This window comes from Diadema antillarum, unplaced genomic scaffold (assembly GCF_040938485.1).
Source record: "Diadema antillarum isolate AM-2024a unplaced genomic scaffold, OU_Dant_1.0 seq00002199_RagTag, whole genome shotgun sequence".
NCBI lineage: Eukaryota > Metazoa > Echinodermata > Echinoidea > Diadematoida > Diadematidae > Diadema > Diadema antillarum.
The window spans coordinates 62,951-87,891 of record NW_027272835.1 but is presented as its reverse complement, the minus strand read 5'-3'; the positions used below and the strand labels follow the sequence as shown (position 1 = coordinate 87,891).

The window sequence follows — 24,941 nt, the reverse complement described above, 5'->3', positions numbered from 1 at the left end:
AGACACTCAACACACCATCATGGCGACACACACTTCTCTTTGAAAAGACGATTCTGATCAGTTGAAAGGGAGAACTTTTTTTAAATTTCTTTGTCACTTGGTGTCTCTGCAATGTCAACCAATCAAAATGAGGCTGAATATATCTGCTTGAACCTTCTGATGGCTGATTACATCCACTTATCACACATTTCAAGTTATGTTTTTCATACTCCTTCAAGTCATTCACGACATAAAGAAACAAATGACACATCTTCATCTTAGTCATAAAGCTCTTTATTAGGTTTGAACCAAGCACATCTCAAGGTTCAAATATTCTTCAATCTCAGATTTCAAACAAAGTGACTGGCATTTCAATTGCTAGACAAAACAAACATGTACTACTTGATATCATGTGCTTCTTGTTTTGCTTTTGTTTCTTTGTAGGTATGGGAAGTTGGGAATACACAAATATGCCCGGTAAATAGATTGTGTCTGGTAAATAGATTATGCCAACTCATGGAAAATGTTGGGACAAAGAAAACACAGAGAGTATTTGAGTTTTTAATGTTGTCACTTTCACTTCAGTTGACTTGGTTTCTGTGCGAAAAAAAAGGGATATCACATATCACAAGGGATTCTCAAGAAACACAAGCCTATGATTCCTTACCATTTCCAGTCACTTATTCAGTGAAAACCAGAGGAGACACTGTACAGTTAATAGATCGTGTGTTCGTGGTTTTCAATGAAACGTTTCTCCTGGAATCATTTTTTTTTTTTTTTTGTCCATGTCATAAATACCATTTCTTCTCATCAATACATCACAAGCTATGAAGCATGAACAGGAATATCCCCCTGAGGAAGTAACTAGCTTACCACCTGACAGGGGGATGCATGTAATTTGGATTTTGCTACAGGAAGGAGCATTATGCCTCAAATGTGTCCAGGAATTTGGTCACGATCTCCTTGAGCTTCTCCTCTGTCTGTGGGCTGAGTTGGCCCTCATTGCGGATGGTGTCCAGCAGGCCCTGGTGGCTGGAGCGGATGTGAGCAAGGAATTTCTCCTCAAAGGCAGTGACCTTCGATGGGTCAATCTTGTCAAGGTGCCCACGGACACCCGCGAAGATGACAGCAACCTGGTCCTCGACAGCCATGGGAGCTACAATGAAAAAAGTGCAAGTAGTCTTAGAACTTCTGCTGCTCCAGTGACATGCAGTATGAAGGTGAAACACATGATATCAATACTGATCTTACATTTTACAATACTGTCAAGGTCCTCTACTCTTGCTCCCCTGCCCCCCCCCCCACCCCAGTTCTTTAAGAAAAAAAAAGTTAACTCAGTTCATGTGAAGTGTAAAGAAATACTTGTAAACAACCATTACAAAATTACTTAATGGTTGCCTCTGATCAGTATCTACATCTATATTCATGAGGCAGGAAAATTAGAATCCACTTTCCTCTTTTTCCTCCAAGGCTCTACTAGGACCACATGAATGCTTTGAACAAGTCAAATGTCTTCCCCACTATGGGACAATCAAATGGGCACATTTGCTTGTGAAACAACTAATGAATTGATAGTTGATGTCGGGAGGTTAAACAGTATGCATTATCATCACAAACGTATCACTCAGATCTTGTATATGAGTTCACATACATATATGGGGATGGGAAAATGCATTGCCTTGCATCTCATTCTGTTTTAGTGTCAACTTTGGCATTAAGACTTGTTAAGATTGTTGTTAATAAATAAGCACAAATGCTTCCAAGTGCATGCTTATCAACAATGATTGACTAAAGTCAAGATTCTACAGTTGTGTGCTTACAAACACAGAGATACGTGATACAGCTGTACACAATTCTCAAATACACTCAAACTGGGCTAACCTCCCCACTCCATGAATCCCAATTCAATGGTGTTTTTTACCCTAACCAGGCCAGGCTATTTAGGTAGCTGATAGGAGTTTGGGGAGGGGGCTCCAGATCTTGGCCATCAATCTTTATTCAGCTGGTCCCAGTGACCTTGTTAACATGAGGTTTCCCAGTATTATGTTGGAAAGCATCTTCTTACTATACTGTCCTTGCTTGAGCAGCTCGGTGAGGCGGACACCTCTGTTAAGCAGGTTCTGTGTGGCAGCATCCAAGTCAGAGCCAAACTGGGCAAAGGCAGCGACCTCACGATACTGAGCCAAGTCCAGCTTCATGGAGCCAGCAACCTACAATGAAAGGCAAAGACTGATATAAATACCCACTTACAAACTAGAAATATCTGCTGTCACACAATAGAAGTATATTCCTCAGGTCATTAAACTATAAGGGGTAGGAGTATACCATGATGGACCTGCATACCAAAGAAGGGGGGGGGGGGAACGGTCAAAAGGTGTGGCCAGCAGAGTGTATACAAGATTGCAACCTAAATATCACTTTGATCTTACAACTAGAAATGTCGCTATGGCGACTGGTATGCCTCCGCCATAATGCATGATTCTCCTAATAGGTCTATAGTACATGTGGACAATGTGTGATTACATTTTCACAAAATTGGCAAAATATTAAAATTACATGTTTGTCACAAAAGTATCAAATGTTCACCTTCCTTGACCTATGTTTAGTTGGATGAATAGGAGAGCATGTATTTGGGGATTTAAGAACTTTAACTTCGACTCTGACCCTTTCATAAGTTTACGCACTTGAGTAATTGTCAAGGTATAAAGAAAAAGTGCAATTTCTGTATTGAGCAGTAAATTGTTATCATTTTCATCTGGCCTTTGATTCATAAGAGAATCAATGTCAGGCAGAACATACATAAATATGTACTAAGTTTAAAGATAACTTGAGCCACTTCCGAGATATGGAGAAAGAAGTTCAGCACTTTCACTTGATCTTTGACCTTTTGACCTTTGACCTTCTTGGCAAAAAAAAAAAAAAAAAAAAATCCCAGAGAATCTCTAGTGGGTTATACATGCATACATCAAGTTTTAAAAAAATAATCCTGCTGGCATTGCATAAATATAAGGAAAATAGTAACATTTTGAAGTATTGCCCTTGACCTTTGACCCCTGACCTTTGACCACATGAACCCCAAATTCCCTAGATAACCACTGCCAGTCAGTACATGCATACATACTTTGTTCCATTAAGATACCTTGAACAATTTCCAAGATACAGAGAAAAAAGTGAAATTTTAAAATTTTACTTGACCTTTTGACCTTTTGACCTCATGACCCCAAACTTTCACCAGAGAATCTTAATTGGGTAGTACATGTATACACTAAGTTTCAAGAAAATATCTTCAGGCATTGCATAGATATGGGGGAAATAGTAAAATTTTAAGCATTAGACCTTGACCTTTTGACCTTTGACCTTGAGCATGCGCACCCAAAAGTTGATAGGCACAACTTCACCCCCTAATACACATACATGCCAAGTTTCATTAGGATACCTCGAAAGGTTTTGGTAGTTACCCTGTCCACAAAATTCATTACGGACGGACGGAAGGACAGACGGACGGACGGATGGACGGACGGACGGACAACCCGAAAACATAATGCCTCCGGCACCACTTCGTGGCGGAGGCATAAAAACACAAAACACTTTTACAAAAGACAAAAAACTCAGGTCAGTATCAACAAAAACAACAGTCTAAATTTGATAATCATACACTCAAGTAAAAGTTGGCAAGCCACGTTACCCAAGGTTTGTTACCCAAGGTTTGTTACTGATATTCCAGCTTTGAAACCAGCATTAGCTAAGGTCCAGGAGATAATTTCCTAGGCAGGGCAGTATGGAACTGTGAATCTGCCCAAAAAAGAGGTTCATTTCAGTAACATGTGAACACTTCTGCCTTATTTCAAAACTGGGGCAGAGTAACAACTAAATATGTGGTGCACCATCATGTTACCCATATACAGTCACAGATCATAAAGAAGAAACAAATGTGTAAACACTGTATAGACTTTGGCACTACAACCTTTACAGTTTCTAACTTTTATTTTTTTTCTCCTTGCAATGAAGTAGGCAAATTATATATAAAATTAAAGCTTAGGATCCGGCAAATTCATATCTGCCAAAAACCAGAAAATTATTTTTCTGACATAACAGAGCTTTCATGACGACACATCACATTTGACCAAAAAAACAAAAAAACAAAACAAATAAATACCCTCCACACCCTCCTATATGTGACGCTTGAATGAGTGAAGAGTATTTTCACAAGGATTTTCCCCAGATAAAACTGGGAGCCAAAATATCTAGAACACTTACCTGCTTCATGGCCTTGACTTGGGCAGCTGACCCTACACGGCTGACAGACAGACCGACGTTGATGGCAGGGCGGATTCCCTTGTAGAACAACTCGGTCTCCAAGAAGATCTGCATGAAAAGTTACAATACAATACATAGAGACCAGCAGTAGAACACCAATCAAAAGTGATATAAGAACCACATAATCTCAACTGTATCTTATACTGACTAAGTCTTTAATGCACTTGGCAACAAGAGTTGAAGTGACTTGTTAATGTGTGAAGTTGGCCACCATCACAATATTGAAATGTCAAATATTACCAACTAAATCCTCTCATTACAAGGTGATTTTGTATGCTCCAACTCTATTCCTTTGTTTTTGTGTACCAATATAGTGAGAAACGCAATGTAAGAATTGTCATGGTTTTAGGTCCTCATTATAACAAGATTTTCATTTAGTACAAGTTGAGCACCAATGAGGACTACTGGGAAGCATTTCATGAAGCATTTTGTCTGACCAATTTGTCAGACAAAGTTGCTCTCATCTAATCAGATGCAAGGATTTTGTCAGTAGAAATATCTGACAAAACGCTTCATGAAATACCCCCAGGACTCATTTTAACATGTGCAGTGTATATCCCTTACCCCTGAAAATAACCCCCATAAAGTTTGTGAAAATCTGATCCTGCATTGCAAGGGAATAGATGACAATGTCAATTTACTCCTTGAGTCCTCAAAAAAAAACTTGGACAATGCGTCTTTAAGAAGACAACCACGATATGGCTGAACTATACATAAATGAAATTGCAATAGCTTTCCCAATTTTCATGTGTCATGCTGAATAGGATGAATTCATAACAGAATGTGACAAAAGTGTCCCTACAAAGGACATGAATGAGTTACCTGTCCGTCAGTGATGGAGATCACATTGGTGGGGATGTAGGCAGACACATCACCAGCCTGGGTCTCAATGACCGGCAGAGCAGTGAGGGAACCACCGCCAAAGTCAGGGTTCATCTTGGCAGCTCTCTCCAGCAGACGGGAGTGGAGGTAGAAGACATCTCCAGGGTAGGCCTCACGACCGGGAGGACGACGTAGCAGCAGTGACATTTGACGATATGCAACAGCCTTATCAGGAGAAACAGTAAAGAGAGAAATGATCTCAGTATGTGATGTGAGACAGCTGAATATATGTCAAACCTACAGTCCTTGGAGTAAACCTTCCCCTCCCCTATCAATGACAGCTTCGCTTTGTCTGCATCACGGGGCACACAAATATCCCTCTTCCTGGACAGCAATATTACTGGAACACATTCTCAATATTTGCTCTAAAAAAATTAATACCACTGTAGGCAATGACTACACATTTATAATCCATACAACATCTAATTTCTGTTCTGATTGTTTGTGTATTTATGTTGAGCCACAACTAACCTGCTTGGAAAGATCATCATAGATGATGAGTGCATGCTTGCCATTGTCTCTGAAGTACTCGCCCATGGCACATCCAGAGTAGGGGGCCAAGAATTGCAGAGGGGCAGCATCAGAAGCAGTAGCAGAGACAATGATGGAGTACCTCAGTGCATCTGTCAAGGAAAAAAGCATACAGTATTGCCACTTAGCTATCACTCACAGAAATACTGAACATCAGTGAAGTCTTATTTAAGTTACACCTTCCTTAGCAGATGGGAGCAAAACCAGTTGCTTGAATTTTGTCTGTCATTTTTCTTTTTGAAAACGCTAATTTTTAATGAAGGAGGGCATGACTGACTTTTAATGTCAAAATATGTTAAGATATGCAATACACTGGTGAACAAGATATTTTGGAGCTATCAAGGCAGCAAAAAGGATGAGAAAGTATGACAATGGATAACCATGTCCTCAAACCCTAAAGGTGGAATACAGGAAGCACCATTACCACAAATAGTGGTCTACACTTCACAAAGGTGCAGATTCATACAAGTTTTGATTAACAAGAGACCCAAGGTCTCGTGCTCACCGCAATCACCAATCTTAATCACATATAGCACTACCGAAGCTTATCGCTTACAATTTGAGAAAAGAAGATTTTACAAAGATTCCTTAGTTTGGGGGTTTTGTTCGTCTCCCCTCCCCACTTCAGGCATTGTGCTCCAGTACCCCCCCCCCCCCCCCCCAATCCTGCCCATTTGTACAAGTATATATTCTACTACCCAAGCGATAATACCTGCCAAGTTTGGTGAAAATTTGACCATGCATTCTCAAGAATACAGAGGGGCCCCCCTGGATCTGCCATGAACAAACTTGACACTACAGTCATCAATGTACTAACTCATGGTTTTAAAGGGGAAGGCTAGTAACTGATCAGTGGGAATCAGTGGAAATGCTGGGAGATGATTGTTCCAATCCTTATGGGATTCATTCAAGAGTACATTATATATCTATTGTTGTGTGAAAATTATTTGCTTCAGAATGGTCTCATATTCAAGTAATGTGCAGTTTAATGTTTCCAGGTTAGCATGCCTGGTCAGTGACGGGGCATTAAGCTGCACATTACTTGAATATGAGACCGTTTTGAAGCAAATAATTTTCACACAATAGATATATAATGTTCTCTTAAATGAATCCCATAAGAATTGGAACAACAATCCCCCAGCATTCACACTGATTCCCACTGATCAGTTACTAGCCTTCCCCTTTAACTTAGCTCTGTCACTTCTGGTTCTAGAGAAGATGATTTTTAAAGATTCCTTAACTGTGGGGGGTTGGGGCTCCCCTGGGGGCCCCCAGGTGGGGCATGGTGCCATTTGAACAAATTGAGATCCTATCCCCCTAGGGATGCTACCTGCCAAGTTTGGTAAAAATCCATCATGTAGTTTTCAAGAAGATGAAAATGTAAAAAGTTTACGCACAACAGACGACGGACAATGATCGCAATAGCTCACTTAAATAAAAAGCTAAAAATCTAGTAAGAAATGTGGATGGTAGAGCACAATAGCATGGTGGTGGCCTTTGACCCTGTGAGGGCGTGCATTAGGGGCAGCAGCACCAATAATTAAGAGGATTCAGATTCAACTATAATAGACTTATGTACAAAGCTTGAAACAAATTCTTTGATAAATAGGTCCAGCAGAGCACACACAAGTAGACCCTCAAAATTTAATGACATCCATGCATACAGACAGAACAAGCTAGGGCGTGCTTTCACGAAGTCATAGACAGCTAGATTTTTAATGATACACCTCCATACCAAATTTTGAATAACATCCATCATGAAATGTGGCTAGCACTGCGCACACAAATATAATACGGTGGTGTCGCAACACTGCTGAATCCGAAGCATCCTCCTGTACACACGTACCAGGAGATACAATCAAAAACTTGTTGCTTTGTTCTGAGAAAAGCCAAGCCTCCCTACCAGAATCCTGCAATCTCTTGACAATCTGTGCCACAGTGGATCTCTTCTGTCCAATGGCAACGTAGATGCAATACAGCTTGGCCTTCTCATCTGCAGCATCATTGAACCTCTTCTGGTTGATGATGGTGTCAATAGCCACAGCAGTTTTCCTGATAGTAAGACAAATAAAACATATCACATACTAAAAAATGTACAGCCACTAACTGTAAAAATTTGTTGTGTGTATGACTGCATCTCAGAATAGAGAACCACAGATGAAAAAATGAAAGTGAAAAAAAAAAACCAAAAAATTTACCTGGTCACACATACAAAGCGAAACAACTGAGCACCGTAATCAGTAGTGGTATTTCATACACACAAGGAATAATTAACTTTTGTCCAAACAGTGTGTATTCTTACACAGAATTATCATTTCTGATACTGCACTTGAATTCAACAAAGAATAATGTGTTTCAAGAATATGCCAAGACAGAACAGATATCATTTCAACGGTATCAGGCAATGGACAGCTCACCCAGTTTGTCTGTCACCAATGATGAGTTCACGCTGTCCTCTGCCAATGGGCACCAGACTGTCCACAGCCTTGATTCCAGTTTGCATGGGCTCTCTCACAGAGATTCGGGGAATAATGCCTGGGGCTTTGACACCAACACGGGCACGTGTTGTCTCAATTGGTCCCTGCAAAAGTGGTTGGCATAATACTAACAAGGTGATTTGCAGAAGTTATTCGCGCTTTAGGCCAAAGCCCAGAGACGACCTGCAAAGAAGGCTAAGTTAGTATGACAAAATATCTTGCATTACTTGCATACTACAATACAAGCATATCAACGCATTTATTGAGACATGCAAAAGTGTATCTATTTGGGCAATTTCGGGCTTCCCTTTTGTATACGAAGCATCAGCCGCACGAAGATTCTAATCAAAGGTAACAAAGGAATAAGAGATAGGTTTATGCTGATTGTATCCCGACAAAATCCACCCTGAGAGGAATAATGAAAGTTATCCTTGAAAGCATTAATGGTGATAAGCACAATCAGGGTATGCAATCATGGCTTTCTCACTTTAAAAAATTGTAACTTCTAAAAGAATGCACCAACTGACTTAAAAATTCACATGCAGCATGCTAAGACATCAGTAATCAAATGTGGGAAGACAATAGCTAATTTCTTCTCATTTACTGTTAATTTTTAAAGACTAATTACCAAAAAGTCCCCCAAAACCCACGTAATGCGTCAAAAAAAGCGTTTTACAACTTACGTAAAATCAAGATTTGAGGTCCATATTTTAAGTCTACCCCTATGTGTTTGGTATCAAATTAATGGATTTTTTCCTGGCATTACTAGCACGCAATAAAAAACAGTGGTTCTTTCAGCTGGAGAAAGTTATGAGGTCTGAAGTCCCGTCCTGGTAGGAGTGTAATGCTGGCTTATTTTTGTGACATTGTGACCTATTAACCCATGCTGTACAGCAATATATGGAGAAACAGCTTATTTTTCTGCTTTTCCTGAAAGTACTGAAGACACACTACAATATGGTACGCTGTTTGCCAATAAATGTTCAGCCAGTTTTGAGTTTTGAGCCATTTTCAAATGCTGAGGAAAATAAGTGCAGCCGTTTTTCAGTATTTTCAGTGAGGTATATCCTAATTTGACTACTTAAAAGAATCTTTTCCCCTTATTGAATATCCTTGTTTTTTTTAACCATGAATTGTACATATGTTGAAATCTATTGTGTGAAAATTTTAGCAAATTTGAGCAATAGGAACTTATTTTTTTATATTTCTACAAATTGCTGAGGATAAAAAAGACTGATACACACTCATGTTATACTGCATGAAGGTCATATGATAAGTGTTAAGTGTTCATATTTCAATGCTTGTTCAATTTCTAAAGATATCATAAGCAAAAACACAGTATTTTGGCTTAATATGTCATTGTTTGAGTGTCACAGCTTGGATATGGGCAAGTCCAAGATAAGGTCCCCTCAGAAGGCTAAATTTCATCTTTGCTCAATATTGACATGTTTGGTATCATTTTGAAGCTTATGAGTTGAAGTTTTGATTTCCGTGGAGGAAAAAATAATATTATGTAAATTTATGCAAATTTCAAGGGCTTCATTTGCATAAATGTGAAACACAGCGTTACGTATGGGACATTTATAAAAATTCATATTAATTCAAAGGAAAGCAAATTATATTTGATTAATATGTGGACATAAGAAGTTCATCACATAGTTTAACTTGGTATGAAAATTTAGGGATTATGCAAATGATTATGCAAATTAGCTCGTGTCCTATCATGAGATGTCCCATACGTAACAAAATGAGGTCATTTTTTTAGGTTTTTTCTGAAATTGCTTAGGTTATTTTAATGCCCTTTTGGAAACTTCTAATTTATTGTTTAGAGAAATTAAATACCAGAGAAAAAAGAAAAAAAAGTAAAAGAATTTTTTTTATTAGGCATTGAAATAATGTTACGTATGGGACAAATGCGTTACGTATGGGACATTCTCATACATATTGCATGTGAATGCATGTAGCTAGCTGGGAAGGTCTCTCAGTATACAAATGGTCAATTATCCTGAAGAAAGTATCCCAACATTGTAGCTACTTTTTGAGTTATAGACACTTGAAACAATACATGAACTTGACTGAACAATTTTCAGAAAGGGGGAGGGGAAAATGGCAAAATACACAATGAAAAATCATCATTAAAGGGATGGTATAGTTTTTTGTAGAAATGGGGATTCAGTCTTCAACATTTAAAGAGATGATTGGAAACCAATTATATGAATTACTTATTAGAGCATAAAATCCTAAGACTAGAGGAATTCAAAGTTTATGTGATGGAGATCCAATTTGAAATGGTTGTGATATATATAATAGAAAAAAAAGTAAAATGATTTTTTTTTTAAATATTGCAAGTGATACACAAATTGTCCTTATTCAGTTTTCAGTAGTAGCCACAACAAAATTCATGGGTATACATACTGAGGTGTGACTCGAATCAATGACCTGACTGATAGACAGACATCATATGTCTACTCGATCACTGGGGTTCCATGCAGCAGGTATTGCTTATTTATTAAACTTAATATTTCTTGTGTCAAGTTGTTTTTTATTGAAACTAAATGGCAAACTGCCCTTCATCAATGGAAGTAAACACTTTAAACTATTCAATTTTTCAGAAGTAACTATCCTGATAAAAATAGGGCATACATACTCAGGTTGGTCATAAAAAATATGGAATATGATTGAATGTGATTATGATGGTAAATATCTGGGGAATAGTGTTCCCTTGTCAATCTGGATCAGTATTTGAGTAATTTCAACTGATTCCACCTCAATAATTATGCAAAAATTTGTTTATGGGTATCTTGCAAAATTATTTTGCAAAATACCCATAAACATGGTTCTCCACACACTAAACGAATGGGGGACAAAGGGCATGCATACCCAGGTTGGTCATAAAAATATAAAGATATGATTGAATATGATTATGATGATGAATATTTGGGGAATATTGTTTCCTTGACAATCTGGATCAGTACTTGAGTAGTTTCAACTGATTTTACTTCAATAAATATGCAAAATACCCATAAAGATGGTTCTTCACACACTAAATGAATGGGGGACAAACTGTCCCATACGTAACTGTCCCATACGTAACACGTCGAGTCTGTCGTTAATTAGAACCTGTAATTAGAGCTTTTTGCCTCATGACATGAAACTTACCTGTGATAATCTTGAGTGTTGTGACTTTCATCACAGTGAGTTACAAGTTGTAGAATGATATACTTTCAGAGAGTTTTGAGGTTGAAAAAAATGTTCAAAAAAACAAAATTTTTCTGGTCCCATACGTAACGGCACTTATTTTCTCTTCTAGAATATAATTGTGACGGTCATTTTTCTCCATTTTTTACATGATTATACTTCTTCTAGATATCAGTCACCATGATGAAGTTCAATATGATCAAAGGCCATTAACACTATTTTTCAGGTCATAAAAGTCTCTGAATGTCCCATACGTAACGTGCGCGTTATCTTGGACTTGCCCATATCAACTCAAGTCATCATAAATCTCACATTCATTCTTCTATCTGTGTTTACAAATATGATAATTGATCCAAACACTGTGCGCACATTCAAGATCAAACTGTACAGATAATTTTTGATGAAAAATATCATATCTTCCAAAGTACCAGCCGTAATTTCATAAATATTTGTAATAATGGCCACTATATGTCTGTTACCTATTCCTGAAAGTTTCGCCTCTTCACTCTTTGGCAAAAGTGAAATATGATAAAATATGTAAAAGTGGTTTTATTTGAATTCAAAATAATGCCTACAAAATTGATCATCCATTTCGAGAAGTAAAAATATGAAATTTATTCATATTTTGTGATATGTCATGGCTATGTGCTGGTGGTGAATGAAAGGGATATTTATCAGGAATATCTAATAGCAATATCAGATGAAAAAAAATTCTCTTTTTTTTAATGAATTTTTCCAATATATTAGTCATTTCAATGTAATTCGACACCCCTAATCAAAATGCTAATTTATGCGCAGCTTAATACAAAATTTTGACTCTTTCTTTACATGAAATGAAAATTTGAACACTCAGCTACAACAAACAACAAAAATGCATTTTCACGAAGTTTTTTTTTTTCATTTTTACCCTATTATACAATTGCATACCCTGATTGTGCTATTGACCTAAATCCTTCTAAAGTGGCAAGTTTCTTTGTACAATATCTTACCTTGCCATCAATGGGTGTTCCCAGGGCATCCACTACTCTTCCAAGAAGCGATTCTCCTACTGGGACATCAACAATGGCTCCTGTCCTCTTGACAACATCGCCTTCCTTGATGAGCTTGTCATTACCAAACACCACAACACCAACATTGTCAGGTTCCAAGTTCAAGGCCATACCCTGAAATAAGCAAACACAATTGAAAGAGTAAAAGCTCAGTTTTGCAATGTGCAGTCAACTCCTCAGAAGTCAATGGCACATATGTCAAATAATTGGCTAAGTTGATAATTTTGAATAAAATGTTTCAATGTACATTCACAGCTCAGCTTGTTCTTATTCTTCTGTGCAAGCAGAAGTCGAATATCGCCGGGGTTCATGCATCTTTCTTAGTCTCACCATGATCAACTTGCGCAAAGTTGTTGCATGTTGTCAGAAACTACGAGAATGGATATTGCCAACCCCACCCTCATTACAAAAATATATTAGTAATCGGTCTATACAGTGGATAACTATCGAATGTAATATCAATTCACTTTTATTATCCTTCTCCTCAATATCTGCAGCAAAAGCATGACTTTGTTTCTCTTTAGTTGTTTGCGCAAACTTAAGTATGAGCATAACACCTATGCTCAAAGTTTGCTTCACAGGCATGTGAGAAAACCTTAAAACCTTTTATGGGCTCCAGAAAACAAACCTTCAGGCCGCTGGAGAATTCTACCATTTCATCTGCCTGAATGTTCTTCAGGCCGTACACACGGGCAATACCATCACCGATTGACAGAACACGACCCGTCTCCTCAAGGTTTTCCTTTGGTGTGTGTCCTAAAATTCTTTCTTCCAGGATGCTGGAAACTTCTGCTGTACCTGCAAATATAGGAGCACAAACATGTATAGCCCAAAACTTTCCCGAGAGAATATCTACTGAGTAACATATGCATACATTAAGTTTCATGAAAATAATTTTGGGCATTGCACAGATGTGGGGGGTACTTGAATTATAAGAATTTGACCTTGACTTCTGACCTTAAGCGTGTGCACCAAAAAGTTGACAGGCAAGCTTCATCCACTCATGCATATGCCTAGTTTCATTTGGATATCTCAAATGTTTTTTAAGTTATGCTGATCATAAAATTGATTACGGACTGACAGACAACCAAAAAACATAATGCATCCTGCCAACACTTTGTGGCAGAGGCAAACTAGAAATGTCGCTACGGCGACTGATGCCTCCGCCATAATGCATGATTCTCCCAATAGGTGTATAATACAATGTCTTCAAAATGTGTGATGACAGTTTCACATAACTGGTAAAATATCGAAATAACAGGTTTATCAGAAATATCTTGAATGTTCACTTTCCACAAACTGGGTTTGCTATAATTGTCTATTAAAGAGTGCAGGTACACATATTTGGGGAATTGAAAATTTTTTCTTGACTTCTGACCGACCTTGTCATAAGTTTATGCATGGAGTATAATTTTCACGGTATGAAGAAAGAGTGTAATTACACTAAAAAAAAAAAACAGTACAAAATATATCTTTTTTTTTCATTTAAACCTAACCTTTGACCCTTAACCTTTGACCTTTGACCTTCTGGCTGGAAATTTCCAAGAGAATCTCCATTAAGTAATACATGTACGTACATTAAATTTTAAAACTAATAATGCAATCATTGCATATACTAGTACAGGCTTATATGAGGGAAGTAGTAACATTTTGAGGAGTTGACCTTGACCTGTGACCCCCTGACTATTGACCCATGGCCCCTAAATTCCCTAGATAATCCCTGCCAGTCAGTACATGCATATGTACCAAGTTCCATGAAGATACATTGAACCATTTGTGAGAAAAGTGATATTGCAACATTTTCACCTAACCTTTGACCTTTTGACCTTTGACCTTATGACATGAAACTCTCTGGAGAATCTTTATGCAGTAGTACATGTCTACACTAAGTTTCAAGAAAATAACTGCGGGCATTGCATAGATATGGGGGAAATAGCAACATTTTTAGCATTTGACCTTGACCTTTTGACCTTTGACCTCTTGTCAATGTCACTAAAATCTACTCAACTAATTGTCCCATCATACATCATCCTTGGACCAAGTTTGGTGAAAGCTGCTTCATCCAGTTTTGAGTTATCACGTAAACAGATAAATTTTAGGATTTGACCTTTGACCTCTGTCCAATTTCACTGAAAAACTAATCAAGTAATTGTCCCATCATACATCATCCTCCAACAAAGTTTGGTGAAATTTGCTCCATACAGTCTTGAGTTATTGCGTAAACGGATAAATTTCATGATTTGACCTTGACCTTTGACCTTTGACCTTCAGCCGATTTCACCTAAAATCTAATCAAATCATTGCCCCATCATACTTCATACTTGGACCAAGTTTGGTAAAATTCCAGTATATATTACTCAAGTTATCGCGTAAACGAAAGCGGACGGACGGACGTACGTACGGACGGACGGACAACCCGAAACCATAATGCCTCCGGCACCACTACGTGGCGGAGGCATAAAAACAGCAATCTGGTTTAATCTTAGTTGCCCAATTTGGCCACCCAAAGATAACCTCTTTGGAAGTTAAGTGGTTCGACATCAATTTTTAGTGTTTTGGGCCATTGCGCTACCACTTATGTCGAGCCCCATCATATTGTTGTCTACATTTGTGACTATGACAATGTAACTGTTAGGGGACAATGCGACATTTTACAATTACAAGTTCATTTATAAGGCCAAGCTTATCAATAACAGAGTGTGGTTATCTGATTTGAACTTGTTTACAAATCTCTCAATTCTGTGTCTCGCATCCACACTGCCTGATGAAGAATTACATGTATGTACATGCACAGAATTCAAAAAGTGCAAAAATAGCAAAGATTGAATCACTGGAAATTTTTGATAAAATACTCCTGATTATGAAGCTGTGTATTTCTCAGGGAACAATTTTCCTAGTTTTGCATAGCAATTTGCTGTGTGTTTTGGACATGACTGCTGTACAAAATGTCACTTGTGTGGCAACATCATAACATAAATTTGTATTCCATTTTTGTTCAAAATATGTCTAGAGACTCAAATTGCTATTCAATTTCAAGAAGGGAAATTATTCCGTTCTCAACCACAAAAGCAAATGCCTGTCTGCAATCCCAATACTACAAATATTCACTTGTTGATCAAAGGGTCCATGTAGTAATATCAATAGGTTGCAACATATAAAAAATCTTTATAATGATGCAAGAGGGAATGAGGGAGAGAGTGACGAGAGATGCAGAATCAGACAGTCAGACTACTTACTTGATCTGGGGGATGTTGTAGATAAATTTCTGTGTGACACAAATGTAGCACCTAGACATCTTTTGGCAACCTGTAACAGAAAAACATGGCGGTAAGTGTACAGTGATCAAAATATATACATTGTAAATCTAGAAGCTCTGTTTACGAAATACTTTAAGGGGAAACTATCAGACACACAATATTAGCTTCTACTACACGAGTAATGTGAGAATTACCTTGTACAGTGCACTCCCGTTATAACAAACATGGTTATAACATAATTCCAGTTGCAACGAAGTATAAATTTGGGTGGCAACGTTATTTTTATGGTTTATTTGTTCGGTTATAATGAAATTTCGATATGACATAAATGTTTTGTTGAATTATTTTTTTTTTAAAGGTTGTACCCTGGGTGCCAAAAAGTGGGAAATTATTTTGGTGCTGGAGCTAGCGCACGCTAGCCACTGCACTGCACTGCACTGCACTGAAGCACATGCTACATTGCTAGCACAGCATACCATGCATGCTGCATCACATGCAGTGGCATGGGAATGAATGTAGATGCACACACAGTGCATGCATTTCTCTCTCTCTTCGGAATTTCTCTTCGGAATTGTTCATGCGTTTTTTGAAAAATACACAGCATGCAGGGCCGAATTCGAGATCCTTCTTGCGACTATCGTTTCCTCCAATTTCAACGGGGTTGCGATGATTTGATATTCGGCTGTAATCTTTATCATGCACGCCCCAGAAGGGGCTGAAAATGTGTCCTTAATTTTTCTGCCAATAATCTCTTCGCATTTTGTAAATGCGTTCTTAAAAGGTGGATTATACGACTCGGCCGAATATCATGATCTTTTTTGCGCCTATTTCTACCTCAAATATCAGCGGGATTGCGATGATTTCGTGAATTATTTTGGCTACAGGTATTCTGTTATGATGCACCCACCAGAAGGGTTGAAAATGCGTTCTTTAGGCCTAGTTTTCTTCCCGATAATCTCTTCGCATTTGTGCATGCGTTTTTGATAACCAACACGGCATGCAGGACCGAATTCAAGATCCTTTTTGCGCCAATTGTTTCCAAATTTCAACGAGACAGCGATAATCTTATGAATTATTTTTTCTCCCGATAATCTCGTACATTTTGTGCTCTTTTGTCAAGTGATAAATACCAACAATCATGCATAAAAAAACTATTTCACAGCAACGTTGATAGTGCAATGCCGCTGCATTAGTTACACATTCTCATCTTCCTTTTTTCTTTCCGTTCTTTTTCTTCTAATCCGTGTGATCTTTGCAGTTAAGAAATAGGCAAACGAAATGATACAATGCGATGCAAACATACCTTTACAATTGTAAGTACGTGATAACTATATGTCACAGAAGAAAAGATAATTTCTGACATTGGAAATCATCGCCATGCAAAGTTAAGCTAAAGCCAACATTGAAAGTGCGAAGGCATTTACGTTAGTTGTGGCAATATTGTCTTCTTCCTCCGAGTTTTCATTTTTTTCTTATAAATCGCGTGCACATCCTTGAAAAACAAAATCGCTGAAAAGGTAAAATCCGATGCAAGCATACACATTAGTTACGTAAGTTAGTATTAACAATAATTCTGTCACAAATGGATAAAATAATTTCGTATACTTTTAGTAACAGTTTTCGTCAACGCAAGTTGTAACATAAAAACTGTACGATCCACTAGCTGGTATGTTCGCATTTGCGAGAGTCATGCACAGTAAAAAGGGAGTACCAAAACGAACGTTTTTTCTTTTTAATAAATGCCAAAACCAAAAAAATGCTAAAAAAACCCAAAACATATCACGGAAGCGCGCCCGGGAACGTGGGGGTGGGGGAGGGGTAGGCTCGTAGAAAACAAGCAAACAAACAAACAAAAGCCACAAAACATGCGAAATTACATTGCCGATCATTTTGCCGATTTCCGATCCAATACCGATCCGATTTGCCGATCCGATCATAGCTTGAGGTTACACCACTAGTGGACGCGCACCCGTCACTAGCAGGCGCTGAGCGGTGACGTAGCAAACGACGTAGACTTCAGAGCGCACATTTAAAAATATGGACACGCACAAGGTTCGATCTAGTGGTGTAACCGATCATCCGATCCGATGCCGATCCGATGCCGATCAAGCATGATCGGCAATTTTTTACCGATCGCCGATCTTCGAAAAAAAACGGTGGATCGGTGACCCATCAAGCGCAAAAACAAAAAACAAAACAAAACCAGACCGCATGTCACAATGCATCCGCTCATGAACGTGACTCTCACAAATACGAACATACCACTAAATTACAACTTACGATGAAAATTTTTACTTTTTAATAGTACAAAATTATATTATAAGGTGTAATTACAATATTATCCTTCCGTTTATGACATAACTATTGATACTTTTCACGTAACCGATGTTTATACTTGCATCGGCTTTTATCATTTGGGGGATTTTGTTTTTCAAGGAGCATGCACGCAATTTTGAAGGGAAAAAAACAACGAAAAATCGTAGGAAGGAGAAGAAAATATTGGTGCAACTAACGGAGCGGCATCGCGCTGTCAACGCTGCGTTTTGCTTAATTTTGCGGCGCTGAAATGACGTCTTATGTCCGAAATTTTCCTAAATGCAGTACTTCTTTGACATGATTATTGAGTACGTGTATTGATGATAATCATAATCAGGGCTGCACACTAACCCATATTTTCTGCCGGTCCAATCTGTCTCTGTCAGACCAGTAAATACCCCGTTTTACCAATTCTTTATTGGTCCGAACAGAAAATTTACTGGTCAACAACAACCTAAAAAAGTATTAAATGACTTGCAAATTTATTTTCATGTTTTTTGTCGACACTATAGTACCCCCCCAAAAAAGTACATTTTACAGATTTATATTTTGAAAACTTGCATTGTTTATGGATCATTACATTGAGAAGGAACGAAAAGGATCATTTGCGAATTGATTTGTTGATACAAAAAGGAAGAAAAAATAAAGAAGGGATTGAAATGCAGTTTTTAACTTTTCTCCGAAAATTTCTTCGCGTATCTTGTATGCGTTCTTGAAAGTACACTGCAGGGTCGAATTTGTGATGATTTGTACTCCTATCTCTTCTTCGTGCATAGACCCATTTTAAAAGAATTGAATGTTTGCTTGTGAATTAAAGTGTAAAATCATTATGAATAAAATCAGATTGTATCAAATGCGTTTGTGATTTTTTGTAAACATCGGCGCACGTGGAGTAAGACGCGTTTATCATTGAACTTGCTGCGCATTTCACACTCTTGGTGCTCAGCTGGACTGGGATGATTTCATGAATTATTTTAGCTGTAGTATTACTATTATCTGATGCACGTGCCAGAAGGGGTTCTTTATTTTTCTCCCGATATTCTCTTCGCATTTGTGCATGCGCTCTTGAGAGGTATATGTACGACAGGGTCGAATTCACGATCCTTTTTGCGCCTATATTTCTACCTCAAATATCAGCGGGATTGTGACGATTTCATGAACAACTTCGGATGTATCATGGATAATCTTTTGTGATGAACACACCAGAATGGTTGAAAATGCCCCTTTATTTTTCTCCCGATAATCTCTTCGCATTTCGTAAATGCGTCCTCTCGGATAAGAAGATTGACACGGCCGAATTCATGATTCTTTTTGCACCTCTTATTTCCTCAAACTTCAACGGGATTGCGATGATTTCATAAATTATTTCGGCTGTAATCTTTTATAATGCACGCGCCAAAGGGGGTTGACAATGTGTCTTTTATTTTTCTCCCGAATATCTTCGAATTTCGTAAATGCGTTCTTAAAAGATAATCAACACGGCCGAATTCACGATCCTTTTTGTGCCTATTTTTACCTCAAATTGTGACGATTTCATGAATTACTACGGCTGTAATCTTTTACGATGCACGCGCCAAAAAGGGGTTGAAAATGTGTCCTTTATACTTTTTCCCGATAATCTCTCCGCATTTCGTAAATGCATCCTCTCGGATTAGAACTGAATATATTCACAGCCGAATTCATGATTCTTTTTGTACCTATATTGTCTCCTCAAACTTTAACGGGATTGCGGTGATTTCATGAATTACTTCGGCTCTAAACTTTTGTAATGCACGCACCATGCAGAAGAGTTGAAAAAGCGTTATTTTTCTCCCGAATATCTCTTCGCATTTGTGCATGCGTTTTTGAAAGATACACAGCATGCAGGGCCGAATTAGAGATCCTTTTTGCGCCTACCGTTTCCTCAAATTTCAACGGGATTGCGATGATTTCATTGATTATTATTCGGCTGTAATCTTTATGATGCACGCGCTAAGAGGGGTTGAAAATGTGTCCTTCATTTTTTCCCGATATGAAGATTCTTCGAATTTCGTAAATGCGTTCTAAAAGATATACAACACGACCAAATTCATGATTCTTTTTGCGCCTATTGTTTCCTCAAACTTGAACGGGATTGCGATGATTTCAAATTATTAATCGGCTGTAACAATTATGATGCAAGCGCCAAAAGGCATTAAAAATTTGCCTTTTATTTTTCTCCCGGTAATCTCTTTGAATTTCGTACATGCGTTCTTAAAAGGTATACGACACGGTCGGCCGAATTCATGATCCTTTTTTAGTCTATTTTCTCCCTCAAAATCAGCGGGATTGCGTTGATTTCATGAATTATTTCTGCTCTAATCTTTTGTGATGCACGCACAAGAAGGGTTGAAAATGCGTTCTTCATTATTTTTTCTCCCGAAAATCTCATCGGAATTGTTCATGCGTTTTTTGAAAAATACACAGCATGCAGGGCCGAATTCGAGATCCTTCTTGCGCCTACCGTTTCCTCAAAATTTCAACGGGATTGCGATGATTTGATATTCGGCTGTAATCTTTATCATGCACGCGCCAGAAGGGGCTGAAAATGTGTCCTTAATTTTTCTGCCAATAATCTCTTCGCATTTTGTAAATGTGTTCTTAAAAAGGTATACGACCCGGCCGAATATCACGATCTTTTTTGCGCCTATTTCTACCTCAAATATCAGCGGGATTGCGACGATTTCGTGAATTATTTCGGCTGTATTCTGTTGTAATGCACCCACCAGAAGGATTGAAAATGCGCTCTTTAGGCCTAGTTTTTTCCCGATAATCTCTTCGCATTTGTGCATGCGTTTTTGATAACCAACACGGCATGCAGGACCGAATTCAAGATCCTTTTTGCGCCAATTGTTTCCAAATTTCAACGAGACTGCGATAATCTTATGAATTATTTTTTTCTCCCGATAATCTCGTCACATTTTGTGCACTTTTGTTACGTGATAAATACCAACGATCATGCATAAAAAAACTTATTTCACAGCGACGTTTATAGTGCGATGCCGCTGCGTTAGTTACACATTCTCAATCTTCCTTTTTTCTTTCCGTTCTTTTTCTTCTAATCCGTGTGTATTAAGTTAAGAAATAGGCGAACGAAATGATACAATGCGATGCAAGCATACCTTTACAATTGTAAGTACGTGATAAGTATATGTCACAGAAGAAAAGATAATTTCTGACATTGGAAATCATCGCCACGCAAAGTTATGCACTTGTCAATGTAATGACGCACCCCACTACCCCCGGACATGGGTGCGTCATGGTCATTTTTTGACTGACCACACGGGGATTTTGACGGACACCACAGTCACTTTTTTGACGGACATAACGCTGCAAGTGACGAACACCACAGTCACTTTTTTGACGGACAACACGTTGAAAGTGACGCACACCTCGGTCACTTTTTTGACGGACATCCTCGGTACATTTGACGCACCCCCGTAAATACTGAAACGATTTTTGCATACGTTTTATTCAAGCAATTTCATTTTCTTTTGGTTCGTACACATAATTTGTAAAAGTTTCGGCAAGTTTCCCTTACCATGTAAGCACCGTATTGTCATTCACCGTACATCACGCTGCTGCTACGATATTCCGAACAGTAGTATGTATTCTGTGCATGCAATCCATACATGACAATCACATGTGTGCAGAATGCACTTTGTGTGCGCGGCCATTGCTAGTGCAGTGGATGCATACTGCTGCAGCGCAGGTAGGTACACACCACGCCACGGCATTCATCTTCCCGCTCGAGTACTGCGTAACTACAGCCTAGTCGCGGTACGTAGAGATTCGCACAGCTAACAGCGTCGCGCGCGCGTCTGGCCAGCTGGTCGGGCTATCCCCGCGAGCAGAAAATACTAGTAGCATGCGGCAGGCAGTTCTTCTGCTGCCGTTTCGACAGGAAAGATTGAACTAAGTTGTTACATCGCTGAACAGTCCCTGGTTTGAGATTGAGTATGCATGATTTCATGGGTTTGTTGGAGGGAAAATGTAAGGAGAAAGGGTGGCTTTTAAATTCTTTGCTTGCCAGATTCTGGCAAGCATTTTTTCCTCTTATTCCAAAACGCTTCCCGACTTTGATTTTCACTTGCCGCGGGAAAGCACTCACTGTAATTTCACTCGCGGTACGTGTATCCGGGACCGGTAGCCGCGTGCAAAAATGCGTGCAGTTTTCCATAGCCAAGTAACGTACCATGACGCACCCCTCGGTTCAAAATAATGCGTGTTATTTTCCATAGCCAAGTGACGTACCATGACGCACCCCTCGGTCAAAATTTTGACCGACAATGATGGGATTTTGACGCACCCCTCGGTCAAAAATTTGACGGACAAAGCTGGTAAAATGACGAACACCTGGGTCACAAATTTGACGGACCAAACGAGGAAATGACGCACCCATGTCCGGGGGTAGTGGGGTGAGTCATTACATTGACAAATGCATTGAGCTAAAGCCAACATTGAAAGTGCGAAGGCATTTACGTTAGTTGCGGCAATATTGTCTTTTCTTTTTCTTTTTTTTTTCTTATAAATCGCGTGCACGTCCTTGAAAAACAAAATCGCCGAAAAGATAAAATCCGATGCAAGCATACACATTAGTTATGTAAGTTAGTATTAACAATAATTCTGTCACAAATGGATAAAATAATTTCGTATACTTTTAGTAACATTTTTCGTCGACGCAAGTTGTAACGTTAAAACTGTACGATCCACTAGTATGTTCGTATTTGCGAGATTCACGCACGGTAAAAAGGGAATACCAAAACGAATATTTTTTTTTAAAAAATAAATAATTTGCTTTAAAAAAAAAAGCTAAAAAAAAAAGCTATAAAAAAAAAAAAAAAAAAGCTAAAAAAAAAACCTTATCACGGAAGCGCGCCCGGGAACGTGGGGGGGGGGGGGGGGGGTAGGGTCGTAAAAAACAAGCAAGCAAACAAACAAAAGCCGCAAAACACGCGAAAATACGTTGCCGATCATTTTGCCGATTTCCGATCCGATACCGATTTATCAGCAAATTTGCCGATACGATTTTCCGATCCGATCATAGCTTGAGGTTACACCACTAGTTCGATCACAGCTATCGCGCGATATCGGCAGTGGTTTGTGGTCAAAAAATCAACACATAATTTCTTGCATACTGTAATCGAATTTCGGGGTCAGTTTGTACTGATTAAAATCATATTTTTGAAGTTCCAAGGCACAATGACAAGTAGACAGAAAGATCCGTCTGTCCGGAGGACTCTTTTATATTTTGCCATAAACGCTGTCCTCCGTAGACAGACGGAAGGTTGCAGTACCCATTGCTGTGTGGATGTTCTTAACCACTATCTCTATGGAAAATTGGGTGAGGTACCTCACCCTTCTCGATTGCGTCTAATTCACGGCCCTAGGTCGGCAAATTTAAGCTTGTATGGTGAATTTATTTTTTTAAGAATACGTTACACTCACCAGATTAATGAATAATCCAACATTTTAGGAGAATTTTCAACGTAAAACACAGCCTGTCGCGTCGTCACATTCAAACTGCAGAAACATACACTATGAATCTATTAGCCAATCACATGCGAGGTAGTTTCTACGTAATTGTTTTACTAAAACACGTACCTCGCATGTGATTGGCTTAGCAATTGTTACAGATTCAAAATGGCGACTTACTGCTCGCGAACGGCGATGTTGCGATATCGATAAAATTTCTGCATTATAACCGAGGCTATGTGAGTATTTCAATTGCACAATGTGAAAAATTTATCCCAAATATTGCTGCATAATGCGTCATGTCATGTCATACTTGTTTGAATGTAAAAAAGCTGTCTGAAATTTGGTTTATCGTAACGTTTGATCTGTGCGCGACTGCTCCACACAGGAGCCGCAATCATTGACTTCGGTCTGTATACGGAGGGGATCCGTGAAGCCAGACGCAGTCTCCGCGGAACATTCCCCGACGGACAGATACAGACCGATCTTTCGGTCAAAATGACAAGGTACGATTCGTGGTTTTTTACTTTGCAATGTCCAATGAGAGTTCTTTTGTCAGTTTGAAGAACGTAACGTTATGTCGTTAGAACATTTTTTGATTTCTATTGAATGAGCCTATCTACGCATGGATGGATGCACACACTTACACACACATCATGCATGTGGCAAGTGGTGGTGGGACACGGGGCCCCGGGTGGGGGGTGGGGGGGCTTGGGGTTGAGTACAGCCACTACCTTGTATGGAACCCTTGCAAGACTGCAAGTGGAAGTAGCAGGGTCTACACCTTTGGGCCAACACTCCAGCTACTGCACATAATACAAACCAAACTTTGACCTCATATGTTGCCTATAATTGCATAACCGGTAAATCAGCTCTTCTCCAGAAACTACACCTAATATCTGAAGTTTCAGAGCTCGTAGAATATGACCGGATTTACTCTTAGCGAAATACCTGGTTTGTTACTACGCAAATTTAACTGACTGATCATTATCACACCGCTGACGGTGTCAAATTCAGGGCAGCCTCACTCACACAGACAGACACAAATCAGCTTCATTCATAGCATACATATCTATAAAGTATTAATAATTACCTGAGGAGTTTGTCGAGACAAACTCCTAGCTGCGGCTGCAGCCAGACGAACAGATACTTGAGCCATTGTCAGGTTCCTCCAGGGAAATGGCGACTGAAGTGGAGAAACTCAACTCGCTCAGCGCAACAGCGTAAAACTCGCACACAGTACACCTACTCCTCGGAGTGCTGAACCCTTAAAATCAATTTGGGAAACCCGTCTACAAATATGTTTTCATACAAAGTGATAGCATATCATGTTTTTAAAATATTACGAATCATTTAATGCAATTTATTCAATTAAAAATATGTGAGAAATACTTAATTTGTAATTTTATTCAATATCTATAATATTTTATTGAATAAAAATG

At 38.7% G+C, this 24,941-nt stretch overlaps 1 protein-coding gene across 1 annotated transcript; it reads right to left on the bottom strand.

Moving 5' to 3' along the window:
• Positions 1-236: 236 nt before the first annotated feature.
• Positions 237-24,658, bottom strand: LOC139714231 (ATP synthase subunit alpha, mitochondrial-like). Its single transcript, XM_071625947.1, has 11 exons — positions 24,593-24,658; positions 15,670-15,739; positions 13,062-13,231; positions 12,374-12,547; positions 8,127-8,290; positions 7,613-7,761; positions 5,650-5,801; positions 5,119-5,343; positions 4,237-4,344; positions 2,045-2,189; positions 237-1,135 (listed from the first exon to the last, which is right to left on the bottom strand). The coding sequence occupies exons 1-11, from the start codon at positions 24,656-24,658 to the stop codon at positions 903-905; spliced, it is 1,656 nt and encodes a 551-aa protein (XP_071482048.1). The 3' UTR covers positions 237-902.
• Positions 24,659-24,941: the final 283 nt, after the last annotated feature.